The sequence below is a fragment of the Gordionus sp. m RMFG-2023 genome, chromosome 2, assembly GCF_954871325.1.
Source record: "Gordionus sp. m RMFG-2023 chromosome 2, tfGorSpeb1-WG-v2, whole genome shotgun sequence".
NCBI lineage: Eukaryota > Metazoa > Nematomorpha > Gordioida > Chordodea > Parachordodidae > Gordionus > Gordionus sp. m RMFG-2023.
Genome location: NC_088776.1, coordinates 43285010 through 43311182, shown reverse-complemented (window position 1 = coordinate 43311182; position 26173 = coordinate 43285010). Strand labels below are relative to the sequence as shown.

General features: G+C 25.0%; 1 protein-coding gene across 1 annotated transcript in view; it reads left to right on the top strand.

The window, feature by feature from the left end:
- LOC135924358 (uncharacterized) overlaps nucleotides 1–26173 on the top strand; it is a 71885-nt gene that overhangs the window by 20646 nt on the left and 25066 nt on the right. Inside the window, exons 3-7 of the mRNA XM_065459415.1 lie at nucleotides 14523–14633; nucleotides 21737–21863; nucleotides 23315–23520; nucleotides 24200–24399; nucleotides 25840–26044. Of these exons, the coding sequence (XP_065315487.1) occupies nucleotides 14523–14633; nucleotides 21737–21863; nucleotides 23315–23520; nucleotides 24200–24399; nucleotides 25840–26044 (849 nt within the window). The remainder of the gene's footprint in view (nucleotides 1–14522; nucleotides 14634–21736; nucleotides 21864–23314; nucleotides 23521–24199; nucleotides 24400–25839; nucleotides 26045–26173) is intronic.

The following is a 26173-nucleotide window of genomic DNA, read 5'->3' as shown; positions in this document are numbered from 1 at the left end:
ATTATTTTATCGTGCATAACTAATAATTTATAAATTTTAAAAAATTGTATTGGAAAAATGATTATTAATCGAATTCAATCTACCTTTACAGATGCGCGCATAATCTTTGGATAATTTACTATTTATTTTTTTTCAAAAAAATAGGTCGTATATATTTTGTAAGGCAAAAAAGTAAAAAAGTATGATTTTTTATCAGCAAATAATTAAATCTCTTTTTAAATAAGTTGTAAAATTTTGTCATTAATTATGTAAATTAAAATTTGTATATTTTTATAAGTATTTAATATTAGCCTCATCATAATTATAATTTTTTTTCATTTCGGGAGTCGTAACAGTTCTTTTATGCTTAAATATTAAGTGGAACGAATTGTTACCGGTTTTTAGAGGCTCAGGTGACATCAATTTGAAATCGCCCGATAACCACATCATTTTTTAAAACACAATGCATTATATTCATTAGTGTTTAATTTTTTTTAAATAAGATGCGTATGTTCCGGCCCTAAGATTTAGCCCATTTGCGAGGCTTCTAGTTCCGAACTCTTTTTTTTAAATAAGAAATTTAAAAAAATTTGAACACTAAATATATATTCTAAAAATTACACGACATTTTGAACAATATACATATCAGGGACCTGCAGAGGTCAAAATTTTAGGTCAGGCTATTGGAAAATAATAATCTTGTTATTTTTGATAAATTATGAATGTATTTTTTCAAATTCTTTCAAGAGAAAATTGATAATATGAGCCCTAAATGAATATTAAGAATTTCATTATATGATTTTTAAAATGAATTGATAGTTAAATATATTTTTTAATAGTCGGCCCTGTCGTCCAATTTTTTTAAATCTTAAGCCCGACACTAATTTTTTTATATTTTGATCCTATCTTTCTCGTTAAATAAAAAAAATGGTTTGAAATTATTTTATACATTTTGCCCTAAATACGAACTCTTTCCTTTCCTGATAATCTTTTTTGAAGATGAAAAAAAATGGATTTTTGTTCAATATTAAATTATTATTGCTTCCAATTCTAGCAAGAATGTGTAATTAGCATTCCCGCGTTTAACTTGTTGTTCTCAGCTGAATCTTACAAAATGGTATACCCGGTTGTAATTTCCCGCCTTTTTAATGTTTTAAAATTTTTTAGTCCCCTGAGAAATTTTTAAGGGGCATAAAAAGTATACTAAAAAAAATAGTTTGAAATATTTTTTTTAAAAAAATTCAAAATTTTCCCTAGCCACCATTTCATTTTAAAAAAATGATAAAGAAAATTTTATTTTATGATAGAACGAAGAAAAGAAGATTCTTAATAATTAAATATAGTTTTCATTTTCAGATTTAATATTTTATCTCTTAGTTATAATTACTATTACTACTTGTTATAATTATTTCACTGATAAAAATAAAAAATTCAAAAACAATTAATAGTTTTTCCTATATTACTCCATTAAATTTACCATTGTATTAACTATTAATCTAATTAATCTTATAAATTAGATCTCTCGAGTCTTCTCAAATAAAATTAAGTATCATTTTTGTTTTTATATATTAATATTATAAATATTGAACAGTTTTTTTATATTAAATATTTTATAAATGTACCTTAACTAAAAGCGGTAAAAAATAAAATTGATTATCGTATTTTTAATATCTCTTTTTAAGAATTTGCTTTTCAGAATTGATTGATATCTGGAAGGAATATATTTATTTGGTAGAATTAAATTATCCGAAAATAAGGTGATTAAAGGTAAGATTGGCAGTTTATTTCTAAAAAATCATCATGATGTTAATAAAACTTTAAAATAAAAATGGAAATATCCGGTGATTTGGGAAATATTTTGCTGTTTCAATATTAAAAATTTTGCATCGACCAATTATTACTTATCTATAATAGTTTTGTTTTCTAATAAGTATTAATGTCATATCGACATTCCAAGATTTTTATGCATAAGAAATAGATAATCTGATGATAATTCTGAGATATACACCATTTTAATATCTGTGCAGCCCTAAAGGTGATTGACGAGCACCGCTTATTTATTTCATTATAAAGCTAGAACAGAGTTATGATTTGCATACAATTTATCCGAAAAAATATATTATTTAAAAATAAGTAATTGTCATTCATTTTACTCTTGGAGGACGCGAATCATTTAGTGAACCAAACCAAATTATAAGATGTATATTATAATATTTCATATTATTTGTTTGTTATTGTAAATATTAATACTTTTATTGATTAACCACCACGGAACTAAGTTGATAGAGAGGAGTAATTCAAAAGGAATTCATTTTTGAAATGATTTTACCATTTTAATATTTTAATTTATTAATTTTACTCTAGATAGAGACGAATTGAAGCAGAAAGGATCTGTAATAATTTATTTACTTAGAATTGAGCTATTAAAACACATAAATATACAGAATTAATGTCATGTTACAAACATCATTCTTATATTAAAAATAATAGCTGCGGATTCACGCTAACTTGAATAAGAGGTAAGCTGTAAGAAAATCTTTAGTAAATTAAATATAATGAAAAATAGATTGCTTGTCAGTAGTATTAGATAGGAAAAATTAGAATTAATCTACCTATGTCAACATTAGTGGATTAAATTCAAATTTAAGATATATTTATTTAAGAAAACATTCGTCTTTACTATATAGTATAATTTATTAACATATAATCAAAATATAAATATTATTTTAAGTGCAATTTTAAATAAAAAAAAAATAAATCATTTACTTTCTAATTAATACTTCCAAGCAATCTTATTTAGATACTATACTTGCAATACTTTATAAATAAAATGTGATATATATAAGAATTTAATATGTATGATTAAAGATTAAAGTGCAATTATTTTACTATAATATGATTATATATCTATCGTTTTGGTCAAGTTTGATAAAAAAAAATAAAGAAATATTTAAAAAGAATAAACCAAGGCAACCCGGCCGAAGGTCGGGCAAAAGCGAGGCGAAAGCCCGCAAATCGGAGTATGGAGAAGAAGCCCCCTTAAGAATGATACCCCTATAATTTGCCAGTCCGCCCCTGTGCAATTCAGTATAAATCAAAATTTTAAAACACTAGCTCAATTAGATGCTGAGATATGACCCTTCAATGTTAAATTATTAAACTATCTTGGTTTAACGAATCTCATTGAATATTTATGCCAAAGTTATATATTAATCATTTTGTAGCCCATTTTTTCAAATGCTATTTCCTTCCAAATCTTAGTGCCGTGTAATTCATGTAAAATTAGGACCATTTTTAAGTTTTTGATTTTTTTAAATTTTCTTTCTTTTTCATAAAGATAAGGCATATAATTAATTATATATATTGAAAATTTCCACTTATTTTTTTTATCACAAGGGAGACCGGGGCTAGTATAGCCGAAGGCTTATTAAGCCATTTTATCCCTTTTTTAAAATGAGAGATTTTAAGTGCGATTCATGTATAACAAAAAATAATCGTTTAAAACTAATTAGGACCAGTTTTAAATCGTTGATTTTTTTTAAATATATAATTTTTTCATAAAACAAGCATATAATTAATTATATACACTGAAAATTTTCTTATTCTTTTTTATCCCGTATGAGAGAAACTAGCAAATTTGAATTTTATCTTAATAGAGATTTTGGCATATTTTATCCAGGAAATTTTATTTGTATTGGTAACTTATCCATTTACCATTTTTTCCTCTTTATATGAATTTTACAATTTAACGAGTATTTATCTTTATATGTAACACGCCTATTTTTATCTAAAAATAAGATTATAATTTTTTAAAGATAGCGCCCTCTATTATCTATCATTTTTATTTAAAAATAAATTTAAAATAAACAAATAACTGCTGTTTTATTTTATTTCTTAATCACAGGCAACAGTATGATATATGATCTATAAATCTGATTTAATTATTTATTAAGTATTTTTTAGTAAACTTTCGATATAAGGGTGAAAGTAGATCTAGGCCTGTCTCTTGAACTATTTATAATAGAGTTTTAACATTTTGATTAATAGTATATCATGTCAACATAGTTACTTCTAAAATTGGTACCCGAAATACACTGATTGATTTTACATAAAATTACCCATATATTTTATAGGCCTTCACGGAATTTATGATGATCAAATTCCCCCCTTGGATTTAGCTGATTATACATTTATTACCTCGACTTAGCCCGATATTATTTAAAATAAATACCCATAGTTAGATTTATTAACAGGACTTCGCCGAATCTCATTTATACAAAACAAAATGTTGTGCTTATAAAATAAAAGTTGTTGTAGAAAGGGTTTTAAAATATTTATCATCTAAATATATTATTAAAGACTTCTATATAAAATAGATTTTCAACCGGGTGGCCGCTCATCCTCAAGTTGTTTCTATGGGTCTTATACCGAGCTCCAACAATTTAAGCTAACAAATTTTTCAGCATATTTGTTAGAATAAATTCAACAGCTTACAAAGGATTTATTTATACAAAAACTAAATATTAAAAACACTTTTATATAATTTTTTCAATTATCATTTTTTTGCAGAAAAGTGATTTTTCAATGTTAGTTATTCATTATATTGCATAAATTTGATTATTAATTAGTAAGAAAATATTTTAAATGCTAAAGTTAAAAAAAAATTTCCTAAAAAATAAAAGGGCCTGCCAGCCAAAATATATAAACTAAATAGTCGATATGAACATCAATGATTGGATGGATAACGCATGATAGATTATTATTGTACAATGTATATTTTTTCTTCTATTAATCCTATTTTTTTTTAAAATGTTACCTATTAAATAAATTTATAATTATTCCGAGAAATCCCTCTATATAAAACTTACGAATATGTTTTGAGGGCAAATGTTATATACTATAATCTTAAATTGTCCCAGACAATAAATATTTTCTCAAAATATCTTAAAATTAATCACCAATTTATTATAGTATAAATATAAAATAAAACGTTGTACTTCTAAAAAAAATCCAAATAATATATTATTTCTTTGCGCTAAAATTTATACTATACAATTTATTTAATTATATGAATTATGATTATATGATTAAGATGATGATATGATACATAAGAAAAATAATATTAATATTAATATTTTATATAATTTTCAAAAGTGTTGAACACTCCTTGCTATAATATAATATAAAACCGGGTTATTAATTTCATAATAACTACAAAGTTTTCTCTAACTAGATATTTTGGTAATAATATATGATGTTAATCTACTTGCTAAACAACGACCAAAATGTATCAAAATTCAATAAGACCTTTATTTTTTAATATATATTAACGGAGTCACGTGGTCGAGCCCGATCTACTGAATCTTGCAAGGGCGGAACCACCTAGTTGCTTCTGGATTCGGAACCAGAACTATCGGATTGTGATACACGCACTGAACCGACTAGGCCGCAGACACTACTCGAAAACATCAAAATTTTTGTATATAAGGATAAAATTGCAACTATCTAATATTTTAATAAGATACATAAAAAATCATTAACGTTCAACGCTATACATCATTATCAAAATATTTTATTGCCCATTTACCTGATTGATTGATATCAAATAAACTGGGATATTGGAAATAGTAATCTGCATTGGGCCTAATTTTTCGAGCCCGGCCCGGCCCGAAATTTTTTTTAAAAAGTTTTGCCGGCCCGGCCCGAACCCGAAATTTATTTAAAAAAAATTTACTGGACCGGCCAGTCCCGAATTTATTTAAATATAGAAATTAATTTTTATTATTACTTAAAATAAAAGACATATGTTATATAGCGTTTAGTTTCAATAAATTAAATCAAAAAATTTTATTTTACATAAAAAATTCAATATAAAATCGATAAATTTAGATATATTTAATAAAATTTCTAAAGTTCGACCCGACCCGGCTCGAAATTTTTTTAAAAATATTAGGCCCGGCCCGAACCCGATTATTTTAAATCGGGCCTAACTTTGCAGATCTCTAATTGGAAAATCTACTATTCTATTATTACAAAATTGTAGGATATTGACAAATCGAGTATGACTGAAATTAACTTTGCATTTATTAATTAAATTTTTTACAGAATGACCGGTTATAAATTAAAAGAGGAAAAAGAATGCCCAAAGAATAACCATTTACGGATATTTTTTGATTGACGGAAGGAATTCTTGACACTTTAATGTATTAGGGTTTAAATACAGCGGTCTAATAGATTCAACTTTTCAGGGCCCTCCTTACCGCTTACCATGTCAGAAGGCGGCACAAAAACAATTATAGTTTAAATAAATTGAAATGGAGACTAGAATGACATGAGAAAATGGCCCAAGTTTAAGGGGGTGGGCAACATCATCTTATGTTTTTACAACAAATTTACTTGCATAAAGGCTTGATTTCTTTAGGAATAGCGCCTTAATTAAGCCAGGGACCCGGAGTGAACCAGAATGAACCGCTAAACCGTTATAAATATCTCAACAGTAACCGAACCGATGTAATTATTTTTTGAAGGAGTAAAAAGAACCTTTTTTAAAAAAAGTTAAACCGGTTTCAGCCAAATTAAAATAAATAATTTTACCTTTTATTACATTCTTTTCCTTGTGGTGTATTACATATTTTACCATATCTGCTCCGTTATTTATAATTATTGAATGAAGAAAATATTTGTTTAATATCCATAAGAAATATGTATTAATTTTTCACTATGACTTAAATTGATCTACAATCTTTTAACTGCTTCATATAGTATTAGAGCATTCCTATTTCCTTTTTTAGTATGCAAAATATCTAAATAACCAATTTTTGATTAATAATCTAAAAAATCATTAGTTTTTATATATTGGGAATCAAAAAAGTTTGAATATCCAAAAATTATATAAACTTGCTCATACTTGCGGTTCTCTCAACACAAGTTTCTGTTAAAAGTGCCTTTTCGGGGCTAAAATTTGTGTTATCGCCAAAACAAACAAATATTAATCCACTTATATTATAAAATATATTATTTATACGTTCAAATAATAAATTTAGAAATGAATTGATTCTCATATATAATTCATAGATACTTATAAAAATAAATTAATTTCATCTATTTTATAAATAAACAATATTATTAACTTAAGTGATGGTAAAAATTTTAACAAATAATATTTATAATTAAAATCATTAAACGATGGTGTTGCTTATATAAAAATAATTTAGAAAAACATTTCTAATCGTAATAAACCTTTACAATTAGCTGAACCGAACCGAAACTTTATAAAATTTTTCTTAAGAACCGTAACCATTATAATTTTTTACATACTGAATCGGAACCAAACTGAACCTTTATAAATAATGGTTCGGGTCCCTGATTTAAGCATGATAAAAAAACGATATTTTTATTTCTTAGGCATGTTTAATTAACTCCTTTGCCTAAATATAAAAGACTTTATTCAAATCAAATTTAAGTATATTCTGAGCACACTTTTATTCGTCTCTCTAGCGACATCACTGTCTTCTATACTTATTACATATCACTCGCTTTTTTTATCCTTTAACTTTTCATTTCTAATAGAGGCTTATTGAATAAAATATTAATATGTTAATCTACGAATCTTTAGATAAATATTTAATCACGTCCTTCTATTCACGATAACAAGTTATTTATTTAAAATGGCATGTACATACATATTACATATTAGCAATAGAAACTTATTTATTATACCTCGTAACGCAAGTATAAACAATTTTATTATAGAATCAAAAATTAATCATTTTATTAAGTATTTGGATATCGCAAAAATACATATCACAAATGAAGAAATTGATTTTGATATTCTAATATTATGATAAAAAAATATATAAATTACAATAAAAAAAATACAAAATTTTTTTGTAGCTAAAATATAATTTTTATATCTTTTCTAAAGTTTATCTATATTACAAAAAATATTTTGAATACATTATTTTATTAATAGTTAATTTGATTTATTTAAGGAGAATTTATGAATAAATTTAATTGCAAATTTCTTAGTATTTTATTATTTCATTAATAATATAATCTCTGATATATATTTATCTTTTTCCTATTGTATTATTATTATTCAAAATCAAAATTAATAAATATGTAAATAGGGTATCTATTTAAAATCTCTCGACTGGGACCTCTTTTAACAAAACAAGTTTACTATTCTATTTAAATACATCGATTGCTTGCGTAAGTGTCTTAAAATCACAGAATATTTTTGATTAAGTGTAATATCTAAACTAGAGAAAAAAAGGAGTGTGTAGATCGGGGTTATGACGAGTCCTTAAAAACAAATATTTAATTTAAAAGTAATTGATTATTTTTAATAAGAGATGTGCCATTTTATTCCTCATAGCTAGTTATATAATAGGATTAAGGTAATAAAGTTAATTTTTCTCTAGGGACCGCGAATGCACTGAGATGAATAAACCTATGCATAGTGCACATCCTAGAGCATTTTTGGTTTAAAAATAGTTATTTTTGAAAAAAGGGATTAACTACTTTTCCCGGTCTCCTCTTATATGTATTTAATTTAATAATAAGTTTCATTTTTATTTTATTAGAAATGATTACTATTTATAGTAGAATTTTTTTTATGATAATTAAATTATAAATAATATAATATTCTATACCTTGTATTTTTAGTTTTTAATAATCCAATTTTTCGCCTCATTTGAATTACCTTTGCTACCGCCAATCAAAAAGATAATTTCTTTGATGAAATAATTATTTTTAAAAAAATTATGAATATTTATTTATTAATCAATATTTTATTTTAATGATTTACACCACGGAGCGTTGTTCCTTTGAAATAATAATATCAAATCACTAAATATATTTCGTGATTATCTCTATTATATCAATTATCAATCGAATAGTTACGTATTCAATTTATTCTTTTTGAATAAGTCGAATTGATATATATTATAATTTGAAAATTGAATTGTTGCAGTCGCAGAGATAGTTATGTATGTAATGAAACACATAAATAATAATTTGCTAATGTACTGTACTTTATTAATTAATTTTTTGAGATCGCTTGTTGTTTTCATTTCTTTGAACTTTTATCCTTATCAGTCAGGCCATCGAATATGACGGGAGTTTATAAATTATTAACAATTTTTATTGTTAAAATTATTTTATTTGTAAATCCACAAAAAAAAATTTTAAGTATAATTTTCAAAGGGTTTTTTATATAATATAAATGGGCCATGGTAAATAATATATATATTTTTTTTAGCTATTAATGGCTATCCTAAAAAGTATTTAAATATTAATTATTAATAATATCTCCCTCAACCATGTATTTGGTTAAAAAATCAATTGAATAATTATTTTTAAAAAAATCGTTAGAAATAAAATAGAGCATAAATAGCAATTTGTGTTTTATTAATGTGGATACTTGGAGTGAAGTTCGATATTATATTACAATATTTGAAATCAATCACGCAATATATTTGATTATAATAAAATGTATGGCTCAAAATGGAGCCCAATATCGTACCTAATTTCTTGTTTTTAGTTTGGTCTAGCCCTTTAACTGAAGATCATTCATTTAAATGTAAGTTAAAAGTGTACATAAATCTGAGTCAGCAGTAAACGCCATTTTGTGGTCTGCACGTTGACTAAATGGTATTTACATTCTTGTTTAAAAGATTTCCATATCGTTTAAAAAAATATTTTTAAACGATAAATGCCATATAGTCTACTTTCAGACCACCAAAGCCTGCAGCTGATTACTATGTTTGTAAATATTTTTAATGAATAAAGAATGTAGGTTAGTATATAAATAATATTGGCCCTATCTAGTGTTGTTAAACGGCTCGTTTTGAGCCGATTTTTAAAAACGGCTAACTCAGTATTTCACCTAGAATAATATTACGCAAGCCTGAAGATTTTGTTTGTAGAAGGAATATAGGTTTGGACATCTATACGCGAAATCTCGAGGCTTAGGCAATATTTTTCTGGCTAAAATATCTAGTTAGCCGTTTTTAAAAATGCCCTATCTAATAAAAAATATATTAAATTTATTGTCCTACAGATTCGACTAGAATTTTTTCTCGAAGATTGGAGTACGTTCTGACATAAAAATTAGAGAAATTATATATTTTTTTTCTAGAAAAAACGGGTAAATTATTAGCTCTCTTTTTGATTTATTTTTCTTTAAGTGTATGGTGGCATTATTTTTATTTTTTTTGCTCGTTTTTTTTGTTTTGTAACTCGAACCAGGACACACCCTAAGTCTTTATTTGAAAAATAATCAGCTAATATCTCACAAAAAGCATTAAAAAAATAATTTAAATTTTTTGATAGAGTCCGGCCGAGTATATATCTGAATTCTTCCTACATATAAATCTAAGATAACGGTCCGACGAGTCTGAAAGATTACCCGGCTGTATTCGATCTCTAAATATTCACTTTGAATAAAATATCCGAATAAAATTCCAATTTATCTTTATGATATTATATATATTATAAATTATGACAAAATAAGATTCTGATGAAATTCGATATTTATAATGCTTAAAGTTTTGTAAAACATATAATTTTTTTAAATATGGAATCTTTGGGTTATGTTAAACCCTCAAAATGAGGTTGGGGAATATATTTTCAATCATAGACATGTTAAAGCAAAAAAAATAAAAAATTATAACGGCGCTAAGCGAGATGAAAAATAATTTTTTTTGTTATATACTTTTTATTCAATTCAAAATGATCATTTTTTTGTGTTTGATAATAAAATAAAATGAGAACGGTGAAATGTTTTTTTAATCCTTTATAAATTCATAGATATAAAAAGGTGAGTTCAGGTTCGATGAACTATAAAATATAGTTATATAATTTGTCAATCGAATCGCGAAATGAATTTATAAAAATTTTTTAAAAATCAAAATATTTTAATCTACGTAAAATAAAAGTTTTATGGGATGGACACAAATAGACTTTTCGATTCGCAATTTTCATATCGAATGAGAATAATATAACAAGCATTATTCGTTCAAATTATAAATATATTCGTATTATAATTTATATCTGCCAAAATTGATTCAGTTCGACCACCTTTTTATGGATTGTAGAATAGTTTAAACTTGCCTGGGAAACATTCATTACTCATGTGATTAATTATTTATTTTATTAAGGTATAAGAAAAATCGAGCACGAAAATTAAATATCTAATATAGCGAGCCTAAGAAGGCCAATAATGAATATTAATAAAATCAAATTTGATCTATATAGTATATGTTGTACATGGTTATGCGATTATGCAAATTAAGCATTCTTAACTTAAATTTATTTAAGAATTATAGAATAACTTACAATTACAACATCATTAATAAAATTTAATTTAATCCTCATTTTTTAAATCTATCGAATGTTAGATTAAAAGATTTCTAATCGAATTCAATATCTTATTATGTCAATTCTTTGGAGACCTAGACAAAGACATGGAATTAGAATATGCGATATTATATAACCGGTGTACTTACTCTAATTTGAACTCTCTTAGGAATCAATAATTTTCTAATATCGCTTAATTTACACAAATACTTTAAACTCAGATAATCCAAAAAAGTGTTCTTATTTTTTTTTTAAATAATTTAAAAAATTTTTTTTGTAAAGTTTCAAATTAAAAAAATAAAAAATAAAATTAATCACGTTATATTTGGTTAAATTAAATGAAGATTCATTTATAATATTAAATACTCTATAAAATTTTATACCTTAATTTAATATTTTTTATAACTCTTATTTCTAAGTCTTTCTTTTCGTGTCGTCCCTCCTAAAGCAATCAAAATTTTTTTTTACGATTTTTATTAGTATTTAATATTTATATATTTTGGTAAAAGTATTTTAATCTTTTTATTATTTTATAACATATTTTTTTGTATAAAATAAAATAATAAATAAGGGAAGATTTCAATAAATTTAATTTTTTTTTTATAACTTAATTTTATTTTAAAGCTTTAAATGCTATTAAAAAATAATTGTGTAGAGTAAAGAGATCCATAAATTGGTTCGTTTCATAGAGATTGATTTGTGGTTACTGACACTATTCTTAAGATTCTTAATAATAATATACCAGACCAGATATCTGTGAACCTGTGAAATCAAAACACAAAAAGCGAGAAGAAATTATATACTTATGAACTATAAAAAATGGTAGAGTATATATTTTGATTAAAATATAGAATACATGAGCCTTAATTAATGTGTAAACATTGTTATGAATTTACCCTTTATTAATATTTTTTTTACCTTAAAAAAGCAAAAGTAATAATAAAATTTATATATAAATTTTCAAATGCTATTACCTCATAAATAATTGTTGCAAAGATCCCATTTGAAATGTTCGATATATTAATCAGATCCCCCCTTGAGTTGTTATCTTATAGGTTTTACCCACTCAATAAATTTTAATAAAACCTTCCTAATCATCTTTACTTTACTAATATATAGTTGAATATTTGAAACTTACAAATATTAAATATTTACAATTCCCGGCCCATTTATAATTTTATGGCAAGTTGGCCAACCCGTTAAATTTTTTCTTTGCTCCATTATAATTTTTGAAAAAATTTGCCCGGCACCCCCCGTTAAAATTTTACAAAAAGGGCTCCGACCTGTTAAATTATTTTTTGTAAGAATTTTCCCGCCATCACATTTTTAATGTTTATACTTTGATATCTAAATTTTTAATTGGATCATATTGTAAATAATTTGTTTAATTTTTTGTGAATTTATTTTATTATTTATAAATTTAGTATTTTAGTTAGTCAGCTCTTACATGCAATACAAAGAAATAGCATATTACAATTTACTTTCAAATAGCATTAATCAATTATTAGCTTGAAATTCAAAAAAAATAATTTTAAGACCGGGCTGGCCTACAAAAATTTTACGAAAAATTACAGATTTGTGCCATACCTGAAATTTTATGTATGAATTTTCCGGCCAAGTCTGAAAATATTTTTGTAATATTTGTCCAACCCTACCCTATGGGCTCTTTCAGACGAGAAGGTTTTGCAGATATTGAATGTATTATAATCTTCTGGTAGTATCCGTGCTGTAGAGTAACATCATTTCGGGGATTAAATATGGTCATTCGTTACTTTCTTTGTAAAGGTAACACTCTATAATTGTTCAAATCATCTGAAAAAAATCCTATTTACCTATAATGTAAGAAACAATTGACTCCACCTTTTAAGAGGATATGGAGCGAATTATTATTATTTCGACTTCTACCCTAATTTATAATTTACCTAACTAAAATTTATGGATTCATATTTTTGCAAACAAAACAAAATCAAGTTAAATGAACTTTAAAAAATATTTTACAAATCGTCTAAAAATTTATATATCTATTAATTTTATTTTTCCATAATTTTATAATTGCCTAAATGATATTGTCTATTTTATATTTTTATTACAAATACTTTTATATATTTTTTTAAACCGAGTACAACAGGTAATCTGATTTTTATCTTCAGAAAATGTTAAATATAGTGCCCTTTGGGTTGAATTTTTTTTAATATAAATTTATTAGGAATTTATTTTATAATATTTTAAATCTATTTACTGTCACATTCACAATCATATAATGCAAAAAATATTTCAAGAAAATATATTTAAAATAAAATTTTTTAAAATTAAAATTGAATATTTTAATGTGCTAGCTCTGCTAGGATGTTGGTATTTTTTTTTATTACATAACTAATATTTGCTTGATAAAATTATATTCTTTATTAATAAGGGCATATTTTTGAGTACAATTGTCATTTTTTAAAATTATGTTTATTTATATGTATAGAGTATTTGTAAAAAAATAAATTATATTATAAAATATAAGGTTCTATTACATTTCAAGTGAAAGGTCACAAATTTCAATAGAAATCAAAAATTTTTTAAAAAATATTATACCTTATCTTTGACTAAGGGCCCTTATGGGCTTAACTTTTTAATTTTATAACCCCCCCCCCCCCCCACCATTTCCCCCTTTATTAAAATATAAATAAAGATTGCTAGTGAAGTAAAAAATGTGAGATTAAATTTAAATTGCGAACGTTATAAAAAGATAAAATAATTATGAAAAAAATAGGATTCTCCCCATATAGACAAAAATTTTATTTTGATAGTTTCATAAAAGTTTTATTTTGTTGGAAGAATGTTGTTAAACTGCTCGATTTTTATTTTGTTGGAAGAAATAGTATTGTTAAACTGCACGATTTACTCTATTTTAAATTAAGATTTTCGTCAAAATTAATATTACGCAAGCCTTGAGATTTCAAATAGATGCCCAAGCCTTTCTGCCATCTATGAGCAAATCTCCAGACTTGCTTAATATTTTTTGGCTATAATATTTAGTCGTTTTTAAAAATTGAACCGTTTAACAACAGTAGAAAGAGAGATAGAATGCAAGAAAGAAAGATATTTTTAAGTTCAAATATCTTTACAAAAGTGATCAATCAGCTTCTTATGTTTTTTAAAAAAAATTGTATACACTTTTAAAATTATAATTTTAGAAAGAATTGGATCAAATAGCTTTGGATATAGCCAATAGGCAAGATGAAAGTGATATTTCTCGTCAGAAATTAGTCGAACAAAGTCGCGAATTCAAGAAAAATAGTCCAGAAGTATAACTTTATTTAATAAAAATCGAATAGTTACTTTTTAAAAATAATTTTTAAATTAATCAAAGCTGTTATCTCTATTGACTACATCAGATCTGTAAGGAATGTCGGAATTTATAGAGAAAAAAAAATTAAAATTTTTTATTTCCCTTCTAAAACCTATTTTTTTTATACGCTCAAAAATAAATTAATCGTAAAATTTTTCATAACTTTAAAAATATTCGTGTTGAAGTTGAACTTTATTTTAAGTCAGAGAGTCAAAAAAGGTCTGATAGATAAGATTAAAGCATCCTGACTAGACCTAAAAAACAGGTCCAAAGGACTCCAATCAGATATAAAAAGTATTGTTTTATGATGTTCACTTTATAAAGGTTTTACCGATTGGTGGACACTTTAACAATTAATTCAATACAAAGATATTAATATTTATTAGCAACGCTATAAATAATTTTTATAAATTAATTAATATTATGTATATTTTTTTTATTTTTATACAATTTTATTATATATATAATATTCGTATTTGATATTCACAAATGAAACTTTTTTTTAAAATATTCCATTTTATCTATAATTTATTTAAATTAATATTCAAAATAGATAAATAAATATTTTAGAAAAGAAAATTCGAATAATAAATGATTAAAACAAAAAAAACCAACATTTTGAATTGAGGCCATTTTCTGTTTTGTTTTATCCTACTCAACTTGTAATTTTCTTAGTACCAAATGAGAAAATATTTAAATTAATATCCTTTATAATTTTTTTTATTAAATGGGGATACATAATCAAATATTACAATTACGATCACCATATTAATTTTTATTATTATATTAAATATAAAAATTAGTATATATTTTTTTTTCTGGACCACAACAAATTTTATATTAGTTAATTTTTATATCTATAATAATATTCGAATTTTGTAAATGGAAATGACATGTTTTATATTTATCCCTTTTTGCTCGTGGAATATTAATAAATACTTTAGTTTGAGATTCTCCTCCATGTAAATATGTATTGTCGATTAATTATTGTATGTTATTTATTTGTAACATCTCCAATTTTCGGGCCATTACGATTAGAATCTTTATAATTTAAGGATCCTCCTGTATCCTATTTCAGATCAAACAAAAAAAACCTAAGAATTAATAATAAATAAAATATGTCTTTCTTTTTTTTTATTAAAAGTATATTTTTGCATCTCTTTATGTATGGTTCTCTTCTTATTTAATTTAATCAAAATTTATTACGTTTTTTTTATTTTTCATATATATAATATTAGCTTAGGCAAGTTTTCGATTTTGGAGATAGAAAAATGGTATTTTTAATCACGCAATTCTTGCCATCCATTTGTCACCTCTAACATGGAGAGAGATAATACAAATCAATTGCGTGGTTAAAATATGAGTGGAATACCTAAGAGAGGTATCCTCTTAATCAATATACAAGAAATTATTTAGTTTCCATCAGCGTCATGACACAATAATTACTCCCTCTCTCATTAGGTCGCGGATAATATATTTGTTTGGATGTGTTCTACGTGCTATTTTCTAAATAATTGTGATATAATTTGATACTTATCATTAGTATTCGCAACTAAGTATTTAGTTTTTAACCTTATTTAATCTTCAACCTTGATATATTTAACGAACTATCCTTAAAAGCTAATTTTGGAAGTCCACGATACCCAGCGACGATATATATCCTGTCGAACAAATATCAATTTTAAATAAAATATAATATGATAGTAGCCTAAAAAAACCATTTAAAATTTTCGGGGTCTACTTAATAGTTGTCTCACTCACTATTGGTAGTGATTGACGTGGCCCACAAGTATATATAAAGATTTAAAACAAGTATCCTAACTAATTTTAAAATATCAAAAAGGAAAAGGGGGATATCTTAAAATTTATTATCAATGGCTAAATTCAAATTTTCAAAAATATATATTTATATAAGATCTTCTTTTTTTTTAACATAAATTTTAATCTCAAAATTGAATTTTTTTTTATATCATTAAAATAAATTTTAAAGCGAATTTTTCATATTGGATTAAATAATAAATTCCTACATTTAATTTACACGTATTACTTTTAAGGAAATTAAAAAAAATTTAAATTATATGATTAAAAACTCAAAATTTTTTAAAAAAAAACCAAAAAAATTAAACAAATTTCTTATTCTTTTTTTGGACAAATTTTAAGAACTAATAATGAGGATTAGGATATGGAAAATATAATATTAAAAAATGTTTATTAAAAATAACAAATTTTTTTTTCAATTTAATTATATTATATAATGAATAATGTCATTAAAACTATGATCGAGGATGAAATTATACTTGTCTGAATTTCTAACGAAATTATAATATTTTTTAAGTCAAAATAATAATATAATGTTATTAATTTAAATAGGACCTTAATTTAAATCGAAATTAGGATTAAAATTAATTAAATTCTTTGTTATCCCCTATTTTTAAATTTTAAAAAAAGTTAATTTTTTTTTGGATAAACAACATTTTTTAAAAAAAGCAATACATATATAATTGCAAGAAAAAAATAAATTGTATTAAAAGTAAATGGTTATAACTATAAGTACTAGGCATCACCTTAAGTTCATCCATACATTTTTTTTTCATTTGATTTAACATTAAGATGATCAATCTACTTCTACTGTTTGTTTATATAAAAGAGTAGAGATAAACAGTAAATTGGCGTAATACCAAGATAATTTACTATATGGCATCGGAATTAATTGTGTAACATTTACGTTCTCATTTATAATGACTTTCCCACTTTTGATTTCAGTCTCCAGAAATTTTATATCACGTTACCAGCAGTAAGATAACAATTACATTTTTTTTTAAAGTTAGATATTTGATTACATTTTTATGCTTATTGTTTTATAACCACTATTAGTGTTGTTAAACGGCTCAATTTCTAAAAACTGTGAATCGAATATTTAATATAACCTAAGCCTGGAAATTTTGCTCATAGATGGCAAAAAGGTTTGGACATCAATTAAAGAAATCTCTAGGCTTTAATAATATTATTTTGGCTAAAATCTTAATTTAAGATCGGCGAAATCAAACTGTTTAACACTAAATACTATAATAACCATACAAATTAATATTATAATCAATTTTCGATTTTTATCACCAAAGGATTGTGATAATTATCAAAATTTTATTAAGAGAATTTCAGCTAATCATGTTCTTATACTTATACCATAAAAGTTTTATTTAATTGAATTCAATAATAAATCAAAGAAGAATAAATCATAATTTGTCTTCTTTCTATTAAATAAATTTCAAATCCGTTCTTTTCAAAAAATTTTAATATCTAAATTTTTTAGAGATGAAGAAAAAAAATAACGATATCTATCGTATTGTATTACTTCGATCGCACATTCAATGAAAGCTTTTAAATGGAATTAGTCTAATTTTACAATATTACAAAGATAAAATTATTTTTTAAAGATTAGAAAAAGTATATATAGTTTATAATAATTATAAAAAAGGCTTTAGAAAGTTAAATATTTTTAACCATATGGGCATCAATTAATCTCTTTGACCTTATCATTCAAGACAAGTATCTTCCCCTTAAAATGATAAAATGACCTTCAAAATGAGAGAATTTTAAAAACAATCGTAACTATACAAAGGGCTAATAATTAATTTATACGCCTATTTGTTCGCAGAAGTATTTAACGGTGATCATTTTTTATAGCATTATAAATCTTAAATTTAAAATCATAAAATTTTATGCTTAGACATCCATAAATTAAAATACCCCATCTTTGTTTTAGTATTTCACATTCAGTGTTGGAGATAAGATTTTATTATTGGCCCATAGTTAAATAATAAATAAAAACAACATCTTGCGGGATCGAGTTGTTAATATTACATGACATTTAAATGCATTTGATATGCTTAATACGCAATTAAACGTTCCATCCTCTGAATCAACAACGTTACATTTTCTCATTCCCATCTAATAAGAAGATTTAGAAGATGTCCTATGCGAGGAGATCATCTACAATTTTTGGGTAGATCTGTATGTAGCAAGAGACCAGCACTATATTCTCCTATACTAAAATGTTTTTTTATTTAAATGACCAAGAGAGAGAAAAAATTATGTCCAGCTTTAGATAAGGCTGTGTTATAATTTTGAGAGGTTTGACTAAAGTTAATTTTAAACCATGTTTGCGATGTTTTGCGGGCAACCACTGTATTTAGTTATGGTATATGTGGTACTTTGGTGAGTTACATTCTTAAGGTTTAAGGTGTGTATGTTGAAATGAAATTTATTTTTTTATCTGAGGGTTTAGTGTGAAGAGCGCTTGTACCATGGGCATGTGATGTAAATAATAAATTCCTTGATTTTAACACCAGTTTATCTCATGGGAATGTTATGTTGGCCAATTGTAGCGCTCCAACGTGAATTTTATAATTACTTTATTCCATGGGGATACTTCGTGACGGTCTAGAGTACATTTAAAAGGTTGGGATATTTGATAACGTTTATTTGGATTTAAGTCTCAATAGATTTATAACGGGAATTTTATTTTATTTGTTAGGCCTAATAAATTTGCAATATTTCCATTTAGGCTAAGCCCTCTCTGATCGGTTATGGAGCCAGTAGATTCTGTAATCTTCATAGCTTTTTACAATAAGTAACTGCACTATGGAAGAGCCTAATGTAAAAATATTTTTTTAGAGCTACGTATACTATAACCGAAATAATGGGATGTATTTTCTTAAGGATTTGTATTATGGAAATCCTGGGATCGATTGAACCTTTGAGTTGTCTGAGACATCTGTTGATGAAGGTTTGTAACTTTTTGGTTTGTATTTTATTTATGTTTCAGGTATCGCTGACATATAATAGGATATTGACGACTCTTGAATTCACTATTTGCAATCTAGTTTTGAATGAGATTTCTCTGGGGGTTCATAATTTAAGGCAACTTATATATGGTGTCTTAGTCTATCTTTAATTTTGTCACTAGTGTTTCCCTTGCTATCTATTTTCACGTCTAAATACATTTACTAGGTTACAATACAACTTTTAAATAATACATTGTTTTCCAAAGCTTTGTGTTAGATTATATTGAAATGGATTAATCTGTTAAATTGCTTGAGACAACTCTTGAAGGTTTATAACTTCTTGGGTTGTGTTTGTCGCTACCGGAACCTCTTCAATTGAAGCTTATGCTGATACCTTGGTTCTAGTGACTAAACCAATAGAAGAAACATTAACCGGCTCGACATTCTAACTAAGGACACATGGCATGAAACTGGCCAAGATATGAATTTCTAATATGAACATGATAATGTCGTTTACATAACTCGCCAATCAAAGACTTAACCATTGATTCGGACCTGTTAAAAGTTGTAATCGAATTTCAATAACACTACTAAGCGAAATAAGTAAGCTGCACTGAGAAACTCGAGAATCACATACAAGTATACCATCTTAAATTCCAATTTTTATTTTGTATTAAGGTGTATAATATTTGATTAAGCTTTAATTTATGAAAACTTAAATTTGTATAAATTCTCATCAAAAATTTATTATACATCTTTGACCCAGGGACATTATTTTCGTTAATTATTTGCACATATTCGAATTCTTCGCGATTATCACTATAATAATGACTTTACGATGATGGGTTGGTTTTATTAAAAATTAACAATTTTTTTTCTAAAAATTATTACGTATGAAACTTGTGTTATTTTATCCCTTTTTTTAATTTTGAAAACGAACATTGTAATAAATATAATATCCGTCCTTGATCTAGTTGCAAAGCAAACATTTATTTGATAGAAATTTAAAAGATTTTTTTAATATTTAAAAATATATATTAAATTTAGATTTTTTAGCATTAAAAAAAAAGACAAATTTAAATATTAGATAATATAATACAATATTATTTTAATTTATGTAGTTTAAATTAATTTTTTTTTAAAAACCATTATGACTATTAATTACGAATTTAATTTTTAAAATGTATTAAAATAATAAAATTCAAAATGTATTTTATTATTTTTAATATTATAGTTTGGTACTTAAATGATAATCATATTTCGATCACATTACAGATTTTAAATATTCTCGAAAAGTTTGATTTAATACTAATATTAAGACAATGAATGGCAGTATCAATTTTGAGATTTGTAGTTGGTTGTTTTATACTTTGCAGGATAGGCTGAATTTATTTTAAATTTACCCTTGAATCCTTTCCTATTATTAAATACGAATAATTTTTTTAAGGAAGAATAATCCTTTTAAAAATTGGGAGTAAATTTTTATATTATTTTTGATATTACTTATTTCAAAAAAAACAAAAAGTTAGTTATTGTAAATGATAACAGGAAATCATTGAAATTGGAATTTCATTAACTTAATTTTATTTTATATAAAAAAATAAATATATATGAGTTGTTTAATTAATTGTAATATTAGAAAAATTAATAATGAAATGAAATCTTTATAGTAAATTGTTATATTAAAAAAAATTAATTAACAACAAAAAAAATTTACTTTGTTACATAATTATTCCTTGTTTTTTTTTTAATTAAAATTTTTTATTCACTTGCTTTTTTTCGATATTGTTCAAATGTCATTATCTTCTATCTATAATTAATTTATCTTTTAAAAAATAGTCTTTTTGTTTGGAAAAGATTTAAATATTATAAATTATATGATGATGGATAAATACACTTATAATTTTATTTAAACAAATTTATCTATTAAATTTTTATTTAAATATAATTTTAAAGTTTTTAAATAAAATTGGTATATCGATTTTCATCAATAAAATAACTCATTTTTTAGAAGGTAATTATCACTAACTCTCCCAAAATCATTTTTTTATTTAAAAAAAATTATGGGGCTTAAGAATATTAATAAATTATATTTTGAAATAAATTACTTTTCATTTTTATTTTATGTAATTTTTTTAAAAAATAAATTTAAAATTCTTTAAAAGCTATCAAAAAAAATATTAACAACGAAATTCCCACAAATCGACTATAATAAAACAAACATTTAATTATTATTTTTTTAAAAATCTCATTATAAACAACACTTATAAACCAGGATGTCAAAAAATGCGTTGCACCTTTGTTCAAAAATTTTCAACAAGAAATCGATTCCTTATCCAAGAGGAGCAAAGCGGCCGAGGCCGCATTCCTATCCGTCTACAAACAAATCATTGATTTCGTAGGTAAAATATATAATTAGTATAATATAAAAAAAATTTTTAAAACAATTTAAATTAAATAGATATTGTTTTAAATATATATGCCTATCTGTCAGAACAAAAAATTCTTAAGCATTTTAGAGTAAGCAAGATTATAGTGTTCTATGATTAAGTTAATATGTCTCTATTCTTAGCCGATATCTCGCTATATCGTTAAAGTCTCTTATCTATATAAAAAGTATTTGGTTCCTCGCCATTCTAAATAAATGAAAACAATCAAAAGATATGGAAGTAGATAAATTTAGTTATTAAAATGACCTTAAAATTCGATAAATTTTAAAAAAATTAAATTGTTTCGCTTATTTTATACAAATTAATTTAATCTTTGAAATTTAAAATCGATTTCAGAAACATTGTATGTATAAAAAGGAAGTTAAGAAATTTATTTTTTTTCCCCTCTATTTTATGTAAAATTTCTATTAAATATAATGTTATTATACATAATGACTATAGTTAGGTAATTAGAAGAGAATTGGCTAATTCTTAATCTACAAGCGCATGCCGAAGAAAATCAGCTAAGCCTTGAGGCGCTATAACTTATTTATGCTTTCTTCTAAGTTGAGCTATAATCTAAAAAAAATGAAATTTTAGTCTTATGAGAAAACTAGTAGCCGTCGAAATAATATAGCAAATATCAATACTATGAGTTTTTTCCACAGGATTGCTTGTCTCGTAAAATTCAATTTTTTCCCCCAATTGAATCCTATTTTTATATCTCTAAGATCCATTAGAAAAAATAATAAATAAAACCTCAAATTGATTTTTCTATATAATACTTTTAAAAAATATATTATACCTTTTTATTTATGGTATATGTAAACATTATGATTATCATATCATCAAAAAAAATTTGTCATTCATAGAAACTATTGATCTGCTCAGTCATTAAAAAATATTGTGTATTTGATATATAAAAATAACGGATCAAATTTTAATTTTATTAATATTATCGGCCGTTATCGACTTGCTATCTATTTTTATCAGGTTGAACTCTTAAAAACTCACTCATACCAAAAATTATAGGGTAACGATTATGGCTCGGTCTACATATATCAATTTACTAAAACAACACAAAAAATTTTATATATTAAAATTCAATAATAACCATTTCGAATACACATTGTTTATAACCCGCATACGTTCACTCCTAACTAACCTATTTTTAGAGGAGGGATTTTAGACCAAATAAAACTGGCAAGATCTGGGATTAAACACAGGTGAGCCATACCCGCTACTCCAGAACAATATTTTTTTTTTGCATATAAGAATAATTTACCGTTATCTAATATTTATTTTATAAAAACACATTAAAAAATCAATAATGTCCAACGCTGATTATCATTACCAACATTTATATCGCCACCGTTCTTGATAAAATGATAAATAATTATATATATATACAAATCAAAAACCAGACCCGTCCACTCTAATCGAACAATTCGAAAAGTTACAAAAGATATCCCAAAAGATAAAGGATTTGGAAGTAGAAAATAAGCAATTAAGGGAGACCCTCTTGGATAATAACAGAGAATTGGCACAGGCAAAATATTGCGAGGAATTATGCAAGAAGTTAGAACTCAAATTGAAAGATACCGAAAAAAATATTCAAACTTTGACGGATGTATTACGAAAAAAATATTATATTTATAGTTTTTTTTATTTCTTGAAAGATAGTTTTTAATTTTTTTCTTCTTCCTATATTTATTGAGGTAAATCATATATATATTTGCATTAATGAAATAATTAAGTTATGAAAGGGGAATAATTTAATTTTGTCAACAAATTTTGTTTTTATTTTAGTATAAATAATTAACGGAAAAATTAGGGTATATAATAATTTAAAATAGAGATCTTCAAGCCGGATTCGGGCCTATTTTTTTTAAAAAAAATTGGGTTCGGGCTGGGTCGGGCCTTTTTTAAGAAAATTCGGGCCGGGTCGGGTCGGGCCTTAGAAATTTTAAATATAATCTAAATTTATCAATTTTATGTTGAATTTTTTATGTAAAATAAAAATATTAGATTTTATTTATGGAAACTAGACGCCACATAACATATATCGTTTATTTTGAGTTATTTATGAAAATTAATTAGAAAGAAAAAGATGTGACTAAAATTTGCGATAAATTCGGGCCAGGCCTGTAAATTTTTTCAAAATTAATTTCGGGCCGGAGCTTGAAAAATTAGGCCCGATGAAGATCACTAATTTAATATATAATATAAGTAACTCTCCAGATAATATCCTCTTAGCCAATCGCAGAATAATAATTAGATATATTCCATTGTGTTATGGTGGTTAAAAGGCATCCGTTAACAAAATTCAAGAAGAGATGGCTAAATCTTTCACTGATCGGGAAACTCAACTTTTAACTGAAAAAGAATCACTCAATGACACGATAGAAAGACTGAAATGCGAAATAAACAACTTGAGAGGCTCTTTCGATTCCATAAACGCTCAATTGTTCGAACTTAAGAACAAATACGACGAAGACATGTTGGCCAAGTATATAAATTATGGATTAATGTTCCTAAATTAAAATTCATGAGAGTTCACAATTCTGAGTTATATTTAAAAAATGGAAGCGCATTATATTTTAAGAGTTCGAATAGATAAAAGTCTTGATCACCCCCCCCCCCCCTCCCACCCAATATGGGCCCCTCTCCTTATTATGAGGCTTTTTGTGGTACCTAAATTTATAAAATTTTTGGCTTTCTCCCCCTCCACCTCGTCTGACCCAGTATCTATGACCTATCTAGGTTCGAACCAGAGATCGGATCATTCTATGTGGAATTAGTCAGGATTTCCTAGATCCGGAGTTATGGACGTTCAAAGTATAGGGTAGACGTGATCTTGATTTAAAGAATCACCCATTAATTGAAATTAATTGTTGAAAAAGTTACCCCTAATATTGGAAAATATATTTTTTGTAATTTCCGCGAAAAAAATTTCTTATATATATTGAACAGGCTATAATTTATGATGCTAATATTCTATTTTACTTTTATATTTAAATACGGAAAAAAATTGGGTTTTTCTGAAATCTTGAGAATAGTCAAGTTCTCTATAGATGACGCTATTTGTTTTGTTGTTGTTTTTGAATAAAAACATTAAAAAATTCTTCACAACTAGTCTGTGCCAAAAATATCAGAAAATGGTATTCGCAAACTTTTGAAACTTTATCGAAAGAAGAAATCAGTTTTTTAAATATAAAAAATAAAAACATGCCAGAAATATATTTCTAGAAAATTTCAAAAATTTTGAGTCGGCTGTTCCTTAGTAAAATATTGGGCCCCACTCTCGTTCTAGAGATCTATATGCGCCGATCCAAGTTCGAATATGAGCTGGGTTCATAATGGGATCCGATCCGACACAATTCAACAGCGGATCGAATCCATTTTTCTTTATTAGAATCAATCATTTTTAGAATTATTATCAAGAATAAAATTTAAAATAAAATTAATATTAACAAAGAAAAGTTGTTCTCATAAAGTGGTTTTAAAAATCGATCAGCTGTTAAATCGTGTCTGATCAAGTCTATCTATGAATCCAGCCTGAATCCCCGACCAAACTCATGTTGATGAGACGCGAACAGATATTTTCTTGTAAGCGTTCAGGACCTTGATTTAAAATTTATTCCTACAAAAAAATCAAATCGGTCGGACAAATTTATTTTTCGAATAGGTTCGAACCTCGAAAATATGGATATCGAGCTTTAATTGTTTATTGCTAAAAACAAACAATTAGAAATGTTAATTTATATCATTTTACGTTTTCCATTTTAAATTTGCAAATGTTATTTTGATATATTGCTTAAAGTTTGTAACAATTGCTCCATAAAATCTTGTTTATTATTCGATATGAAAATTGAACTAAATAATAAAAATCAAAACAAATTCTGTCTTGTCTAAACTAAACTTTCTTTAAAAATGAATAAATTTGCAGGAATAGTGAAATAGACCTATTAGCGAACGATATCGAAAATCTCACGCATAAAGTTGAGGCTTCCGAAATGGAAAATCGAAATTTGAAAGTGGGACAAGGAAATGGCAAAACCTTTGACGATAATGAAAGAATAGCCGAATTTAATAATGAAATCAATTCCTTGAGATCTCAAATGGATAGAGAACTGGACTTAAAGGATATCGAAGTTTCATTAATACTTTTTTTAATTAGTAAACTATTACGAATCAATTGTGATTATAAAAATAGACGATGCAATAGTAATGCACTGTTAATAAGGATGCATTTGGAATGCATTTTTTAAAAAAATTCAGAT